At 41.6% G+C, this 18,374-nt stretch overlaps 1 protein-coding gene across 1 annotated transcript in view; it reads right to left on the bottom strand.

The window, feature by feature from the left end:
* Window positions 1-187: 187 nt before the first annotated feature.
* Window positions 188-18,374, bottom strand: part of radil2a (Ras association and DIL domains 2a) — a 30,307-nt gene continuing 12,120 nt past the window's right edge. Inside the window, exons 9-16 of the mRNA XM_063472426.1 lie at window positions 15,702-15,921; window positions 15,312-15,484; window positions 12,007-12,151; window positions 8,526-8,707; window positions 8,068-8,425; window positions 5,009-5,142; window positions 4,061-4,200; window positions 188-3,455 (exon numbers count right to left, since the gene is read on the bottom strand). Coding sequence (XP_063328496.1) covers window positions 3,353-3,455; window positions 4,061-4,200; window positions 5,009-5,142; window positions 8,068-8,425; window positions 8,526-8,707; window positions 12,007-12,151; window positions 15,312-15,484; window positions 15,702-15,921 — 1,455 coding nt within the window. The 3' untranslated portion in view covers window positions 188-3,352. The remainder of the gene's footprint in view (window positions 3,456-4,060; window positions 4,201-5,008; window positions 5,143-8,067; window positions 8,426-8,525; window positions 8,708-12,006; window positions 12,152-15,311; window positions 15,485-15,701; window positions 15,922-18,374) is intronic.

The raw sequence follows: 18,374 nt of genomic DNA, 5'->3' as shown, positions 1-18,374 counted from the left end.
AGTGGCCACCAAAGCGTGCCATGCAGCTACCACACCCCACAGCTTCCCTCCTCCTACTGCTGCTGCTGCTGCTGCTCCACCCAGCCCTGTTTTACATCCCAGCTTCACCACCGAAGCCGCCTCCTCCTGTTTACTAACACAGGCCCGATTTAAGGAAACAGACCGTAAAATGAGCATAAGAGCCAGGTTTTCCAAGTCAAAATAATATTTATTCCACAGGCTCAAAAATACTGCGCAGTATAAATATTACAAAACAGAACAGTTTAAGATGAAAAACACAGACAGACGTCAGGTGATCGAGCTCTGCAGCAGTTTTTTATACATCAGAAGATGTTTTATGCTTTCATTTATTAAACCAGCTGAACACGTTAATGCTGAGCAACAAAGTCGGGTTTATGTTTCCTAAAATAAACTGAGTTCTTCCAGAGGAGTTTGGAGAAGTTCTGGAATTTAAATGTCTCATTTTTATTTTTGGCCTGAGCTCTGCGGTTTGGAGGGAAACTAAACTGTAATTAGAGCCGCATTAATGAGGCAATTAACCCAATACCTCATAAAATGTGTACTGTCATGTTCCCAAAAGCTTTTTAACATTTAAGTTGCTTTCACATATGAAGTTTAGTGCTTTTACTTTTTTTCCATGTTTAACACAGCAGGACAAAATCTGCTTCAAACTACCAGGAATACTCTGCATGGTTTAGGCCACAATCCGACATCTATGGTGCCAAAATCCCAATAAACTATCCCAGTAAGAAGCTGGGACAAACAGGGAGTTTGTGTAGGAAAATGTGTGAGGCTAATCTGCTAAATGGTCTCAATGGTGTGTTGACCTAAAAAATGAAGACAACATGAACCATGCATCATGCTTGGTATTCAACATGTTGGTTGAAGTAGCTGCGTTTCTCTTTTCTTCGTGCTAATGTCCTTCACATTTTCAAGGCTGGACTGAGTGTGGGTGCCTCAGACGCCTCCCCTTCTGCAGAGCTTTCTTCTGAAAAACTGATCCTATCAAAATGTGGGTCATGTATCAGTTGGTGGAATCGGTGTACGACGTCACCCTGACCTCTGACCTCTGTGTAGGCAGACTACAGATGGCTCTGTAGTGCGTAAACAGCTTTTCATTTAAGTAAACAAAAGAAAATATTCTTTAGGTTTGGACTCATGAGGTTTTTTTTATTGTTTTATAGAAAGATCAATGAAGCAAATAACCTGTAGAATAATTGATAATAAAGAGGATCAGGCTTCACTGTGCTTATGATTACGAATAACTTATTTTTCTGTTTCTCTGGATTGCAGCGAAACTTCCAAGCAGCGGTTCTCAAACTTTTCCTCTTGACATGTCTCACAAAGATTCACAACCTACATATTTTTATCAGTTAATACAAAATAAAAAAGTAGCTCTAAAAATTAATCAAGTTTTTTTAATTGGTTGTCCACACCTTAACAAACAAGGGTTGTACCATCTTGTAAAGCAAAAAGATAAAGAAAATAAGCTGTGGAATAACTGATAAATAAAACCTGCAGTGCTAGTTGTGATCCTCTGACTTCGTCTTAATTTAACTTCTTAACTTCCTGGTGAACCACTTTGACTTAGTCTAAACCAGAAGAAGTTACCGATCTCTCCGTATATGCCCAACAGGTCAAAGATGCAACGTAACTACACCCTAAAAAAGATCATCATGGTTAATCCCAACTCCAGCCACTTGGTTTTAGTGCCTAAACCTAACCTGCAATTTAACTTGAAGCTGACCCAGCAGTTTTTTTCCTAACCCTGGCCACTTGTTTTATGTGTCTGACCCTAACTGCCTTTGGTTTGAGGATATCTGGCGCTGTTTCTCATTTTACCCTGAAGTGGATCTCCTCCATGTCATCCGCTTCCTCTGGACCTACTTTCAAGGCTTCTTGTTTTCTTTAACGAAGCTCTAAACAGCTCAAATCACTTAAAGTCAGTGGACTGACACGGAAAGAGTCAACAATATTTGAACTTTACTAACCCTCACTAAGCACGGTATTTCAGAAACCCTTTACCCCAGTAAAATTTTCCCATTCCTTCTGGAGGATCCTGAGGCGTCATCAGGCCTGAAGAAATAGATAATCTCTTCAAGGAACTCTTAGTCTACTCCACAATCTTCTCCCAGTTGGGTTTACCTGGAAAACCTCCAAAGGGTGGCCGCAAGGAGGCCTGATCAAATGTTTGCACCACCACAGCTACTTAGGACATAAAGTAGTGGCTCTACTTTGAGCTCCTCACCACATGTTTCAGACTGAGCCAGCCTAAGAAGGAAGTGCATTTCTTCTTCCGAGGGGTCACTACCCACAATTCATAGACATAAATGAGGGTTGGAAAATGGCTGGTCAATCAAAAATGTCATCTTTAGAGTCGGTTTTCTCTTAATCATGATGCTTCCTACACAACATGCTGATCCACCTCACGCTCCACTTTCCTATAATCCGTAACATTAAAGCTTCCTCGCAATAACTCTCCCTGAATCGTATGTGTTTGACATAGTTTGAGAACCGCTGCTTTAAAGCACGAGTTAGTGTTTAACCTGGAAACATAATCTGCCCGGGGGAAGATCTGCCTGCAAGTTAAAGAAACCAAACACACCTTTACCTGCTTTTTTTATGTGTGTGTTTGTGTGTGTGGAAAAATGAGAAACACGCTACAAGTGCTAATTAGATTTTACTTTTAAACGACTGATAATATTTTATGGTGTTACAGCAGCAGACTGATGTTGAATTTATAGAAGGAAGAACCTGAAACAGCAGAAAACTGAGGGTTAATGTTCAGTCGTTCCTGCCATGAAACAAACGGTGCAACACAAAGACGATTTTCCTTGTTTTGGAAACTTATCTGGATGTGAGACATGCCCACAGGCAGGTACTTCTCTCTAACAAAGTAAACAACTGGGTAACATATTTTGGTTTTGGAGTGTAACATATAAAGCTTCACAGTTTTTTTTAAATAGATAGAATTTAAAAATGAATTTGGAAATAGTTCCAGTTGAAGCCCGACGTGAGGGATCACGGAGCGGCTTGGCGGCGCTCTTCGGGGGCTGGTTTTCTCCCCCTTTCACTGTTTTTGAGTTTGTTTTTAGAAGCTGGTAAAGAAAAAAAGAGCTTTTAAAACTTGTCTTCCCCCTCTGCCTGCCAGCAAAACGCCTACAGTCTGAGTTCAGTTTGATTGTCTCCATCTCACAATGAGTCACAAACAAAAAGGAGGAAGTTTGTGTTCCTTTGGTTGAGGGGAATCCATCCTGTGAGAAATACTGACTTTGGGATGAAGCAAAAAGGATGAAGTTCACGCACTCCGGTATTCCCAAATTGCACTTTATCGTCCACTAACGCTCTTCCTTCAGCAAGATGTCAAAGTGGAGGCTTTGATGCCTGCTTTGGAGTCCATGTTGGCAACCAGAAGTTTAAGTGTGTCTCCGGATGAGCGAATCAGTTCCCGCCCACTGAAACGAACACACAATAAGTTGGAAGTTAGTTGTTGAGCCTTTCGCTTTACCGTGATACCATAATGACGTGTTTTAGATTTCTGCTATTTTCTATTTAAAATGTTTATATTTAGAGTCAAAAGATTAAAAATACAAACAGTGCTGCGATTTACATGATACCTCACATTAATCTGTGAACTGTTTTCTTAGACGTCTTAAGTTTTCTTTATATGATTTTCTTTTTTGTGCTTTTTATACTTTATTTGCATGATATATGTTTTATTAAGCACCGTTTATCATGTGTATTGCTGTTGTTGTTAAAAAACAAAAAGTGAGCTTTGGTAACAACAATGGCCTACATGACCTGTGCTGTACCTCAATATGGGTCCACTTCCATTTCCATGATATGTGCTACTACTTAGATCAACCTTTAAAAACTTTGCACTGCGAATTGTACGTTGACGACATCCAAATAGACTAACATCAGACACCAGCTCCTCAGTGAAGTCCTTACCTATTGCTAGCTAGCTTTCTTTGCTCGGTCTCTCATGTGTTTATGTTGGACTGAGTTTTTGCAAACATCACAATTGCAATTGATATGCCATCTGTACTTTTACACTCACATGCTATATTCCATCCCGACCAGGCTGACACCGTTCACGGCCAGGATTCGATCGCCCGTTCTGAGTTTCTGACATTTGGCGGCCGGGGACTCGGGAACGACTGACTTCACATAAATGCCGCTCATTCTCAGCGGTGTTTTCTACATGAAGACATAAAAACAGGACAAAAAATGTGATAACTTGGAGCATTGAAGGGATTACAACAAGAGATTACATTTTTAGAATTAAGTTTTTCTAGGCTGGTCCACTGCTTTGGCGCAGACGACATTCTGTTGATCTATATGCCCCTCATATTTGCTAAATATTTTTTCATCCCTGGTGGGAGCAGAATTTTGCCATGATGCTGTAAACACATTAGAGAGGTGGTTAGAAAATTTGTTGATTGAAAGTTTGCTGTAAAAGAGGAGTGACACACTGCAGATGCTCTGCAGTAAAGCAGAAAAAGTCCTTCTACATTGTTTTGCAGATATTTAAGCTCCCAAAAAGGAGGATTTGTATTTTTTTCTGCTAATGAATACGAAATATTACACAGCTTAAAAGATGTCTGTCAGAATCAACAGATTAAAAAATGACATAAAAAGACAATGGAAGTAAATCAAGCAAATATTCCAGTGTAGGTGGAACATGTTAAATGTTGGTGTTTTCTGATCATTCCGCCAAACAATTATTTAACTACGTATTTCGGGATAAGCATAAGGAAGCAAAAACATCAGATTCAGTTCATTGTAAGAGTTTTATTGTGTTGTAGCACCTTATTTGTCACAGTGTCATTACGGTGTTAAGCACTGATCTGTAGAGTCTGGACTGCAGGAACATTTAGTGATTAAATGAGGGCTTTCAGCCTTCCAGCAGTTTGCAGTCTGAACTAATTAGTGTCCGATCTCATCAGTTAAACAAACTTCCTCCTGCCTACTACTTTATTTACAAACAGTGATTGTGAATACTTACCGTCCCATCTACGAGTGCCAGCCCGAGACCGTGAGGCCCTTTGTGGAGCTCCACCGCAAACACTTCCTCTCTGTCTTCTTCTTCCTCTGCTGCTGCTTCCTCGTTTCCCGTCTTCCTCCCAACACTTCCACTGGCTAAACAAACACAGACAAACACATCAGATCAAAGAGGCGTCCAGGAGTTGATTCCCACACTGTTCTCCAATAAGGCTGGTGGGTGGAGCTTCTGCATGTACATCACAGATAAATGATAATCTATTTTCACGCCGCTATAAAAGATGGACGTAGCCACAGTGACGTCAGCCAATGATGCGTGGACTTTCATTTGAAGCCCGAGCGTTAGCTGTTAGGGGAGCTAATGAGGGTTTCACATTACATAATCTGAGGCCTCAAGTGAGCATTAGAGGAACTGCAGATTTTCACATCATTTTATTTTATTTTTGCCCTGAAGTTGCCGCTTGGGGTCGTCCTGTCAAAACACCATCGACAGCAGCCTTCCCCTCCCCAAATATAAACCCTGATCCTCCCCCTCCTCCCCCACTGTCTGCCCCCCACGCAGGACCTGCCCCGAACAATGCCGCTGCCGATTAAGATTCCACGCACCAACCCAGCTGTAAATTCCCATGACGGATCCGCCGCTGCTTTCCTTTCCTGACATCACCTCCTCTCTGTCATCAAACCAAACTTCACCAATCATCACGCGCTACCTGAAACCTCAGAGCTAGATGCAGGCGAGCGCAGGAAGAATATAAAAACTCTATTTACATAACTTACAGCATGATGTGAGCATGATGTGAGCATGACACTCAAACGCTTCATTTTATTCATTTGCTTCATTTAAAAAAAACCCACTGACAACATGTAATAAAGTAACATTATTATTATTATTATTATTATTATTATTATTATTATTATTATTATAAGGACAAAACAGAAGAAAACAAAGTTCTTTTTTTGTTTTTTTGCCAGTATTCTTAAAGAAAACTTTTAAAAATAGCTTTCCTTGCAGAATGTGTCTCAGTTTTTATGCAGTTATAATAATGCCACATAAAGTTTTTTTGTGATTTTGGAGGTTTTAGAAGCTAAACAACTGAAAAAAATAGGCGTTGGTTGTTATCCCATGAACTTGGACTACCTTAACTTTGACTGTCTTGGAAGGGACAAATTTATCACTTCTCATCATGATTTATTTAATGGGATATATAATGAAAATATTGAAGCTTTCAAATTCCCCTGCAATTAGACTGAACAACAATGGGCTTTTATCAAACTTTTATCAAAACTAAAGCTTTTCCTCTTTACTTTGGTCTTAGTTTAATTTACAGTTAAATGTTGCAGATTTTAAAATCATATAGGAATGTGCCAATTATTTTCCTTGGAAACAATTTTATCGATAGTCCATAAAGCATAAATAAAAATAAATAAATAAAAATACCAACAACCCCCCCCACACACACACACTCATAAGTGCTTATCTGTAATGGAAGAAGGAGAAGCAGGAAATTCTCCCTATTCAAACAGTGGAAGAAATGAACATTTAACATTTAATGGATACTCTTGGAAAACCATCTGTAATTAACCATTACTGGAGTAAGAAGTCCACCTTTATATAAAAGTATAAACTGTGCAGATTAAACTGAGGGATTTCCTGCCCTTAAGTAGAGAGAAGGTGCCAGATGGCTCAGGTCCAGTGTAATCCTCAAAGCTTCTCAGCAAATTACTTTTGTTAAAAGCATTAAGAGGGAAAACACAAACCAACAAGTGACCAATGAGAGCAAAGACGTCTGATTAAGATCAACCAAATCCTGCTTCTGTTGGAGCGCTGAGGCCCACCTGGGCATCTATCAGGGAGCGCCTTAGCACAGGTGATGAAAAGCGTTCCTGAAGGTTCAGATGTGAGGGATCGTTGGAGCAGGAGATCCTCCTTCCTGAATCCACTACAGCACTTTTAACCATTACAGCCTCTGTTTTATATGCATGTTGTGTCTTTGGTGTGTATTTGGTAAATGTGTTTGAGGAAATGTTTCTCCCTACTTTGGGACTAAAAACACATCTTAGAGCTGAAGGCAACAAGCAGCTCCAGTGGCTGTGGCTCAAGAGGTGGAGCGAGTCCCCAACTAACAGAAACCCAAATTTCCCCTGAAGGCTCCACCACAGGGTGAGTGTGCGTCATGCCATGTTGTCTGTCTTTATATACAGTCTCTGGATGTGGTTATTTTTCACAGTTGGGTCGAAAAATGTTTGAAACTTGGGAATTTACTCATTATTTTCTCAGTGACTCCCTCTCACTCCTACAGATGACCTCATGATGGAGGCGTCCATTAACAATAGGGGTGGGAGAGGAAGCTCTCTTTCCTCTGCACGGTGAACCCACCCTGAGCAGCCTTCCACTTGAAATTCCTGACCTCCAGAGTCAGTAAAAGAAGAAGAGGAGGAGGAGGAGGGCGAAGCCACCTTTATGTGGACAAATATGCAGCCGGCCCACAAGGTCAGGCTGCTAAATACTCCCCTAAAGACTTAAAGGAGGTTCGGGAAGGAGACAAAGGTGGGAGTCACCCTGTGCGTCATCTGAATTAAAACCTGCTGCGTGCCAATGAAGCCAAGAAAGAACTACAAAAATGTGGTCAGGTTGTTGGCATGTGCACCAACTGAGGGGGCTCAACTTTGTTTTAGTGACTGCTGAACATGTTCTACGCTCATTGAAAACCAAAAAACCCACTAAAGCATCTGAGAAGCTAGAAAAACATAAGCTGAGCTCTGAAAATGATTTGCAGTACTGATTAACGCTCATATATTTTCATCAATGGCTTCAGGCCCTCGTATCCTACATGGAAGTTGTTGTGTTCTTGAAACATCTTTACAGCAGAAACAAAATATAAATAACTTTTATGACTGTAACTTCATACCAAACTTATGGAAGGTGACTGTTTGTTAAAGCCTGATGTTCAGGGTGTTCAGGGTTCAAAGAGTAGATAAATAGATATTTAGAGCTTTGTTTGGGTTTGTATTTACTTGAGATTCGGACTGATATTTCTTTCCTGATTTGTAGTACACTCTGACCTTTCTTTAGTTGGCGGGTGCCCTCCTGCAGGTCAGCCTCCAGCTCAGCCAGCTCCATCCCCTGTGGGGTGTTGGGTGGCGTGAGCAGGCAGGATGGGTCCAGCGCCAGGCTCTTGTGGTAGCCCATGTCGGCCTGTCCTGGGAGGGTGTTCTGCAGCTCCAGGCTCTTCAGCTTCTGGGCCAGGACGGCCTCACAGCTGCTCAGGTCACCGGGAGGGACTCGGGCCTGAGCTGGTTCCGCAGATGTAAGAGAGTCCGGGTCTACCGGGTTGGAGACTGCCTGTTCGGCTGGATCCTGGACGACTCTGACCGAGGCCGAGGTCGCAGACTGGCTCTCTGTAGTCGTCTCATTGACAGGCTGAGTTTGGGCAAAGTAAAGTTAATCAACAGCAGACGCGGAAACATCAAAGTGTCTCATTTACTGCCTTCTCGTTATGGCGGCGCAGAGAGCTCGTTACCTGCTCCTCCGCTTCGGGTTCGGCTCGGGTTTCACTGCGAGGAAGCTGGCTGATGAAGTCCTGCAGACGTGCAAGCTGTTCAAACAGCGCCGGCTCCACGATGGGTTTGCCTAGCTCCAGGTGAAACGTGCTGCTGGGCAGGATGAGCGGCGGGTGGTTGTCGAAGCTCTCCAGGATGTCGGCTGCGCAAATGAAGAAGAGGAGAAGGGAAAGTCCAATCACCATTCATCAAAAACAACCTGAACTTCATTACGGCTCTCTAATAAAATTTGATCCTGCATGTTTATGTGGAGGTGCTGGGTTTGGTTTAACGTTGATTAAAAGCAGTACATACACTACAGGCTGTTAAGAAAGGCTTTGATCACGGGTCACCAGAAAGTTAACATTAGAGATTGACTGATACCAATTCTTTGTGATCAAGGAGACCAGTAAATGATGTTTCTAATTGTGACGTGCAACCAATCAGTAGCTCTGCAGGAGGCATGTTGCTCTAAACCAGAATGGTGACTGTAGAGAGGGTGCATCAGAGCTGAATCAGGGGCGATCCCCTAGTCACCATCATTCGCTGCCTACACAGAAAATCTGAAGTCACCACAAATACAAAGAAATGCAGCTTCATTAAAGCGCAAACTTCTAATAAGTCAGCCAAACTGGTGAAAGGTGGTTCTCACAAACATCTGTAGCTCAGAAGGAGACGTGCCAGCTGAAACATTTTTTTTATGGTTACAGCGATAAAAGGGTTGTTTTATCTTCACTTAGAGAAGGAGTTAAATATTTTGTATCCTTCGCATGATGAATACCTCTCAACATTAGTGTCCAAAATCACTTTGTTGGAATTAGGGTTAATCTGAAGTTGGAGGTGAAAAAAGGTTAGAGCGAGGTGGTGGTGGTGGCTGAGAGTTAACTGTGATTGGTGGAAACAGGCTGACAGGCCAGGATTACTCTCCACCGTACGCCCACATTAATCCTGCTAATGTTCATTTTTTTTTCTCAGTTTCAGCTCTTTAAGCGGAGTCTTACTCCCCCGATAAAGAAGCTTCACTCCAGCAGCTCTGAGTTAGAGTCTAAATCTTTTAACTCTGCGTTGAAGTTTGCTCTACTTTCTGGAATAGTTTTGTTATCAGTTCATTTGCAAAACTAACAAAATATAATTAACAATTTAAATTTCTTTTAAGGGCAGCACGGTGGCACGGTGGTTAGCACTGTTTCTGCACAGCAAGAAGGTCCTGAGTTCAATTCCACCATCAGGCCGGGGTTTTTCTGTGTGGAGTTTGCATGTTCTCCCCGTGTTTGCGTGGGTTCTCTCCGGGTACTCCGGTTTCCTCCCACAGTCCAAAAACATGCAGTTAGTGGGGACAGGTTAATTGGTCAATCTAAATTGCCCATAGGTGTGAATCTGTGAGTGCGAATGGTTGTCTGTGTCTCTATGTGTTAGCCCTGCAACAGACTGGCGACCTGTCCAGGGTGTACCCCGCCTCTTGCCCTATGACAGCTGGGATAGGCTCCAGCACCCCCCGTGACCCTGGAAAGGATAAGCGGAAGCGAATGGATGGATGGATTTTTTTTTTTTTAAATAATAATCTTATAATATTGATTGACATCTGAAATCCATGTTTTTTTACATTTATATTTTAACTTTGATTTTTGTTGAGATTGACAGCTTTGGGCCTCCGTAAATGTTACACCTCTACACCTCGACCTCTAAAAAAATATGCACAAAACATGAAAGGAGACGCGCTCACAGCTGCACAGGACAAATACCTGACAATATAATGAGTATAACAATAAACAGGCGTCGTCAGCTGATGTTTCAGGAATTTCAAGATTGCTTCTCAGCTGCTGAGGAGAGTCTCTTCTTCTCTTTTTGTTTTTTAATCACATTATTAAATCTGCTGCCTGCCCTGTTATTTATCATGACATATTCCTCAGTCAAAATTGTCTGACAACAAGTTTGAGCATGCAGAGCTGCACAACAGGTCGTTCTGATTCCTCCCGAGCGAGGAGTCTGATTACTGCAGTTTGCTGTAAACAAGGTCGTCTTGTAGAGAGGACAAAACTGAAAATGTTTCTAGTAACAAAAAAAACACTTGCAGTATGAGGAACTTCACAAAAACTGCATTAAAATGCACTTTGTCAACTCTTTGTCACAGCCTTTTAATTATGAAATCCAAGCAAAAGTAACGGGAACTGTTGATGACAGGAGAATGTATTAGGCAGTTGCATTTATTATTCATTCCCAATAAAATTTATCACAAAAAAGGCATCACAGTTAGCCAAAACCCAATGTGGTGTCTTTAAATTTCTAAACATGAAACATTCAAATATTTGCATACATATTAGGGGCATTAGAAAAAAAAAATTTTTTGTGTGCTAATTTGCTTAATCAGAAAATGTTGGTTTATTTTTCTGATTGGCAGCAACTGAAGAACAGCAGCTCGTTCATACCCGCCACGAGTCAATTAACAACATTCTTCTCAAAGGTGCCAACACTCTCAATTACAGATGAGGTTTGGCTCTTTGAAGTTTGAGATGAGTCCAAACTCGTCGTTTTTCAGCATGCAGGGTTACTTTTGTGATGGGCCGTGCTTTAGCCCTAAAACAGAAGGTTTTCCTAAGCCTGACTAAGATGTTTTTAAGGCCCGAAAAGACCAAAACATAAAGGTCTGACTAGGCCACCGCTAACCCTCCAACCTCATAATGTGACCTTTGCAGGCCTCTAAAATTGATAATTTAGAATTTGCGCATTAAGTTAATCCTTAGAACGATTTTAACTGGAAACTGCTTGTTAAATCTACTGTTATTAACTATACTGGGGCCCAAATGCTCCAAATGTCTGTTCCAAAAAAACAAACAATCTCTGAGTAACACTGAGATTTAAAAACACTTTCTTTCAGCTACAATAAAATGATCAGTGTGGCTGTCATCTCAGGTGTTACAATAAAATAAAGAGAATTTATGGGGTTATGACTCATGTTAGTAGTAAGAAAAAAACTTTGACATGACTTTGAAAGCATTAATATAACTTTGGATGTAGCAGCAGCAAGGTTTGGAGGGTCGCTGAGGTCAGACGGGTTGACTTACAGTGCTGTGCTTCCTAAAGAAATATGGTTAGGCTCATAAACACATTAGCAGAGGGAAGATTTATGAGAATTGGAGGATAGAATGAAGGTTAACTTGTTCTCAGGAAAAGTGCATGTAGAGACTCAAACACCATAATATGGCAGGAAGAAGACACTGAGAAGGACCAAACTTGAGCTAAGAAAACATCTGAGATGATCCGTCCACAACAGTGATTCTTTCTGAAGCATTCAAATATTTGGTGCTTGGGACCCTGCCCGTGGGCTGTAGTTACACAGAGAGCTAAAAACGTGCTGCACACGAGCAGAGCTGGTAAAAAGCCGGATAGGCTAAAAATGACCACAGTGACACTTAGACGGGACACAAGGCTGCTACGTCATCATTCAATAAGTCTGTTCTTTACCTGTTCTGACGGCGTCCTCTGCATCACCTGGTGACGGGCTCCATCCGGAGGGGCAGGCCTTCCCGGAGTTGTACTCCCTCAACATGTGGTGAAGCTGGGCGGGTTTCAGAGCAGAGAACTCAGTCCTGAGAGAAACCCAGGATGCCTGGAAGGACATAAAACAACAAAGAAAAGACAAAAACATCAATAAACATGAGGCAAAGCTCCTCTGAAGCTCTTCATGGGTTAAAATATGGGTTCATAAAAGAATTTCCCTGATGGTTTAGTTTTAAGTAGGAGTCATAAAAGCTCCTTATTGGACTGTATTTTTCCCATCATGCTTCCATATGAGCAACTCTCTCATTTACATGCAAAGTATTCCAAACTAACTAGATAACATGCAAACAGGAAGCTGTGGTAACAAGGCCTCATGGGAAAAATGTGTCCACAGTAGCACTTAAAGTTTCAGTTTTTCTTGTGTTTACTCTCCAGTGAGAGGTGCACGCTAAGTTTCACTAATCAACTTGTCCCACTTGTTCTGTGCAGCGTGAGAACTGTAAACTCGCCTTTATCTCCACACTCTTAGCGGGAAAGTCCACATCGTGAAATATGATGATCGCCTCACAGCTGCAGCCACTCAACCACACTTAAGACAATATTTGATATTTGATCTTTTGATGAGTCCAGCAGTATAAGGATACAGGTGAGTCACATGGTTGTGTAATTGAACCTACGGAGTCCAAAAGGATCAAAATTAAATACTTAAAAAAAACATTATCCTTATAAATATTAGTTTAGTTTGTCTTTGTCTTCTTTGTACGATGAACAGAATGTGGAGATGTGCTTGTTCAGCTGCACAGGACTTAACGACAGACAGACGCTGATAATGAGTGTTTTTCTGAAACATCGGGTGATGTCATCGTGCCAGCTGATCTTTCAGAAACACCGACCTTTTCTCAGAGCGTCTGCTGAAAGTAGCTCGAGGACACGGAAACAGGTGAGTCGCCTGGCTGCGTCATCGTGTATTTGAAGTCCAAAATGATGCAAAATTAACAAAAACATAACCAAATCATACTCAATCATCTTTATCCTTTTTTATTTTATTGTATCTTTTTTGGTTTGTTAGTAAGATGACATGTTATGACATCATTCTGCCTGCTGATGTTCCTGAAACACAGAGGATTCCTTCTGCTGGAAGTAGCTTGAGGATAAGGAAACAGGTGATTCACTGCATACTATTCAAGCATCTGTTGCAAGACAAACTTTACAAACATGACACCTTTCATTCGGTCTGCTCCCACTTGAACTACTGGAAGTAAAGACTGTGCTCAGACTTGCTGGGGCCAACAGAAGCTGGAAGCTGTTCGGTCACACAGATGCCACGCTGAGCCGAGGAGAAGAAGGTGAACTTTAAGTTCCGCTTACAAACAATTCAAACTTTAAAAATGTCTCATTTTTAAAGATGTCTGAGATTTAATGTCCCCCTAAAATAAGGCCCTCCAGATGCCGTGTTCTCTGGCACAACAAGCGACACCACTTCCCACATCTGGTAATTTACAGCTGTGCCAGCGAGCCACTTCAGCTCTTAGCAGCTCCAGATGGAAAAGCAGAAATCTTCAGAGGGTGTGTGCCGTTTAGCGGCAGCCACAAAGCGACCTCATGCCAGTGGGGAGGGGCGGCGAGAAGCAGCAACTCCGAGGCAGAAAAGACGAAACGCAGCGCCCGTCAGATGAGTCATGGGTGGTGCTGCGCGTCATGCAGTAAAAACAGGTGTCAGCCTCACAGTGTGAAACCAGAGTTATGGTTCAATAGTCAGTAAATGTTTCCGTTTTTTTAAACTGGGTATATGAAACACAGTGAGTGTACATCATGTTCTTTAATAATCAATAAGTGTGCTGTAGATGAAACACTTCCTGAGGTTATGCACTGGTAAAAATAATGGTTGTTTTATACGACTGAGGTTATTTAAAGACAAACCATGTGACCTCAGACTGACACAAGAAGGCCTAAATATAAACTCCTTACCCGCCCACCCCTCAGTCAGGGCCAGCTTAAACTGCCCTCATGTCCTTAAGTAACGTTAACTAACTGAGTGACCTTGTAGGTGCTTTGTACCTGGGGAACTTTGCAGGTCCGTTTCCCTTCAGTGACTCAGTGTTTAATAACATACTAAGTGAGAGCTCAGCTTCCTTCTTCGAGTAAACAGGATCTGAATAGGTAGCTATGCGAACAGCCTGCTTAAGGAGGGACTAAAGTGGCGAGCTACCGCAGCACCACACAGGCTGAAGTGTAGACGCAAATATGAACAGGTTGTTCTCCGATTGTCTGTCAGCCTTTAGGATGATTTTTCTCCTCTCTGTGTTTGAACAGCTCCTTAAATGAGGCTTTAACCTGATAATTTATGAAGTGTTAGTCCGAGCAAACAGGATATCCTCATCAGACCAAGTGAAGTCAGTCACACCTTCACCGGCAGCGTGACATCAGCGTTTAAAACATTTTAGTGTGTTTACTCTGTTTCTCATACGAATGTTTCTCAGAGGACTGCAGCTGTTCTCAAGGGGACAATAACCATAAAGCAAGAGCGTGCTTCCACAGACAGCAGTGCTGCCAAACATGTGGCCCGGGGGCCAGAACAGGCCTGACAGTGCGTCTGATTCAGCCCGCTGTATGTTTTCTTTTTTCTTTTAATATGATGTTGGTTATTTTGTGGTAATACAGAAATCCTTTCTTCTTCTTTCATTTTTTCTGTTGCTTCTTCCCTTTCAATGCTCATTTTCTTCATTTTTCTTTCCGTCTTTATTTTTCTAATTTATCTATTTTCTTTCTTTTTTACTCTTCTCTCTTTTGTTCTTTCATTTCTTTCTCTCCTTCATTTCATTTTTCCTTTTGTTGCTTTCTTTGTGTCTTTCCTTTATTCTTGTATTTCCTCTGTTCCTTCTCTTGCCTTTCGTTGTTTCTCTCCTCCCCCTTTTATCCTTCTTTCCTTTGTGTGCCCCTTCCCTTTCCTCCTTCTCTTCTCATAACTGGTTTTTACTCGTCCAGTTTAAGATCAAACTGGTCTGTAAGGGGACCACAATCTAAAATGACTGACATGCTGCTCTGTGGTGTTACTGGTCACCATAATGTTTGACAGAAGGAGCCAAGAGTTTGGAAAATGTAATTGAGCTTTAGATTTCCCCAAAGATGGAAAGTTTTAAATGAGCCAGAAACATTTAACTCGTACACATTAGAGGAAATACTCGGGCTGGCGTAAACGTGACTCTGCCGCTCGGCTACACCCGCCTGCGGTAAGACAAACAGGAAAGGAAAAGAGGATGTCCTCTGACCTGCAGCAGGGTTTCTTTGGGTGTGGCCAGCAGATTGACAGCAGCAGAGAGCTTCTGGAAAAACTCTGTGGCCAGATCACCCAGACCGATGCTCTGGATCCAGTCCATCAGCAGGTCCAGGTTGGCCCGGATCTGCACGCCTCGGGACCACTGATAGAACCCAGCGACAGATCCTGAACAACAACAGAGAGAGGACATGAACGATATTTATAAAGTTTATTTGCAGGTGAGCTTTCATTAGAAGTTAAAGAAAGAGAAGCATAAACATTCTCATACATATAAAAGAGCAAAATAAGACAAAATATGAGAAAACAATAAGAAGACAGACTAAAAAGAAACTCACAGTTAATATTATATTATGTACATTAAATGAGAAATAATAGATCTTACCTCTCTCCATGAGGGTGTTGAAGAGCGATGCATTGATGAAGAAGAACAGGTAGGCGCAGAGCTGTAACGCGATGTCTGGATGCACCTGGAAGGCCGTCAGCAGCTTCAGCGCCTCCTTCAGGACCTCCAGGATGTTCTCAAGACCATCGGGCACTCGCAGCTGACCGCTCTCCGAGAAAGGGTTCCCATCCAGCAGGCCAGACAGGGCTGAATACATGCTCTGTGGAGGGGGTAGGAGACATTATGAACTACTGACATGAACTCCCTTTGTTATGCCGTGACTCAAGAAACAACTAAAAGTATGTAATGGCATATTAGGGCCCTCTGAAGGTAAAAATAGTGAATTTAAAAAAAGGGCAAATTTAAATACGCAGAAGAACTTGTTTATTTTTTTCTAAAAGGCTAATTTATAAGTAATTACACAAAGAGAGGTGCAACACAAATCACGTGTAAGGTGTGCAGGACATCATAATTCAAAGACAGGAAGGCATTCACAGAGTGAACAGGAAGCCCCGCAGAAAAGCCCGAGGTTCACAGCACAAAGGGCAGCTGTAGAGACATGAATAGCCCGGTGCTGCAGTTACACCACAGTTTGACTTATTTCAGACACACGCGAGTATTTTAAGGGGCCCTTTTCTTTCCTGATAAACTAAAGTCTTTTTCACACGGTTTTTGGCTCTCCTAGAATAAAGTCTGTTTTTCTGCTAATTTGCTCAAAGAATAAACTTAAAGCATAATTTCATGGTTATACTTGCATCTCATTTTGTTCTTGGTGCTTCTATATGTCTCACTGAACAAGAGCACCTGTTGAATTGTTGATCAGAGCCTTTTTTTTTTTAACTTGTAAATCTGTGCAGTGCCCAGTAAAGCTAACTAAACACTCAAAAATGATTCATACAACATAATCTATTTATAACAGTTTCATTCTCCCACAGATTTAATGACTGTATGGTAGTGCTACATGTGCAGCATTCATAAGCCAAACATGACCCTCCCTGCTGTTTGTGTGGAAAACGTGGGGATTTTTCTGATCTCCTAGAAAGTGAACTCGATGCTGAAAATCTGAGGCTGCACGCCAGCAAGTTTGTATTTACTTTGAGCTCAAAAATCCACCTGCAGCTTGAAGGAAGCAGACTGTACACTGACAGATTTACAGTGTAGATAAATAAACCCGCAAGCTTTTCGTACTGAATACTACCTCGCCGTCAGCTCTTATCACTCCTTGTGCTGCTGCTTACACAGTTCTGCCATTGTTTCACACGCATGACATCAACCGCTGCCTCATCGAACACACCAACACGCTCACACAACATGACTAAGATAATGAGCTCAGAGACGCTGACAGAGGCCGTAACCCTGCATGCCTGAGGCAACAGGGCAGCTGATAGTTTACAGTGAAACTCAGCAGACCTGCAGGTGTTGAGCTGGGCTGATGGTTTAAAATTACTTTCTGTGCACATAGACGCCTTTTTTCTGCTTCTTTAACACATTTTTTCCACAGTTTTATTTACAGTATAGTCACAAATAGCTTTAGCAGGGAGAAAAAGAAGAACTGAAGAGTCATACTTCACAGGAAATTAACAAAAAGACCCTTTTTGACTCCTCCTCCCTTCCTTTTTGTCTTTTGGGTGTTTCTCATATGACAACTTGTCTTCCTCTGCAGGAAACAGGCTCATAGCTGCTAATCCTCCCTTTCTCCAACAGAAAAACAGTCAAGTGAAACATGTATAAGTAATACATGTCAAGACAACTCAGAGTACATTATATTCTCATTAAAGGTGGAGCTGAGTGAATACAGAGCCTCAAAAGTGATAAATTAATGTCTGACAAACAAAACACTTTATAAGGCTAAAAACATACAATAAGAGAATTATATTTTCAGAAACTCATTCGAAAAATCTTTGAGTAAACAAAACAGGACAGGCTGTTCCTGCTTCCTTCCTCAGAAGTTGCAGGGTTGTGGCGGTGGTGCAGTTTCTACTCATAAAAATCCTCACCATCCCAGACTGGTTTCAGATTTGTAAAAATATGCTGTCTGGCATTTTATCTCTAAGAAGGCAATTATTAAAGTTAAAAACAACTGAAATTCCAACCCCTCCCCCTTTTTTAAATCTCTAACATTAACATATGAGTTGTAGTGTCTTATGCTCAGATTTAAGGTGCGTTATCTTTCTCTGTCAGTCTTCCACTGCTAAATTCTTCACATTTAATGTTCTCTAAAATAAAGCTCAAACACCCAATCCAATGAACCTTAATCCACCATCATTTTGGAGTGGACAAGGGCTTTAAATGTTTGTGCTTTAATGTTGACTGGATTTGGTGTAAACCAGACAGCCTTAAAGTGCCACTTCAGCCTGGGAAAGTCACATAAAATCAGCCTGGGAGTGCCTCATTAGGCTGTAAAACTACAAACCCGACTGCTGTCAAATCCAAATCCAGACACAAGATGAGTCCCAACATTCACAAGTCTAAATCAAAGAGTGTGCCCAGAGGTTTTAAGGATTTAGAATAAATTATCTTCCTAACATCTGTCAGTTTCTCACATTTCCTTTTACGGTATCTTGTGGTGTTCCTCAGGGCTCTATTTTAGGGCCATGTTTTTTTTATCCATCCATCCATTTTATTCTTTTTAACCCTTTCATGCATAGTGGTCACTACAGTGTACAGCTATTC

This window comes from Pelmatolapia mariae, linkage group LG4 (genome assembly GCF_036321145.2).
Source record: "Pelmatolapia mariae isolate MD_Pm_ZW linkage group LG4, Pm_UMD_F_2, whole genome shotgun sequence".
Lineage (NCBI taxonomy): Eukaryota > Metazoa > Chordata > Actinopteri > Cichliformes > Cichlidae > Pelmatolapia > Pelmatolapia mariae.
This window is presented reverse-complemented; position numbering and strand designations above follow the sequence as displayed.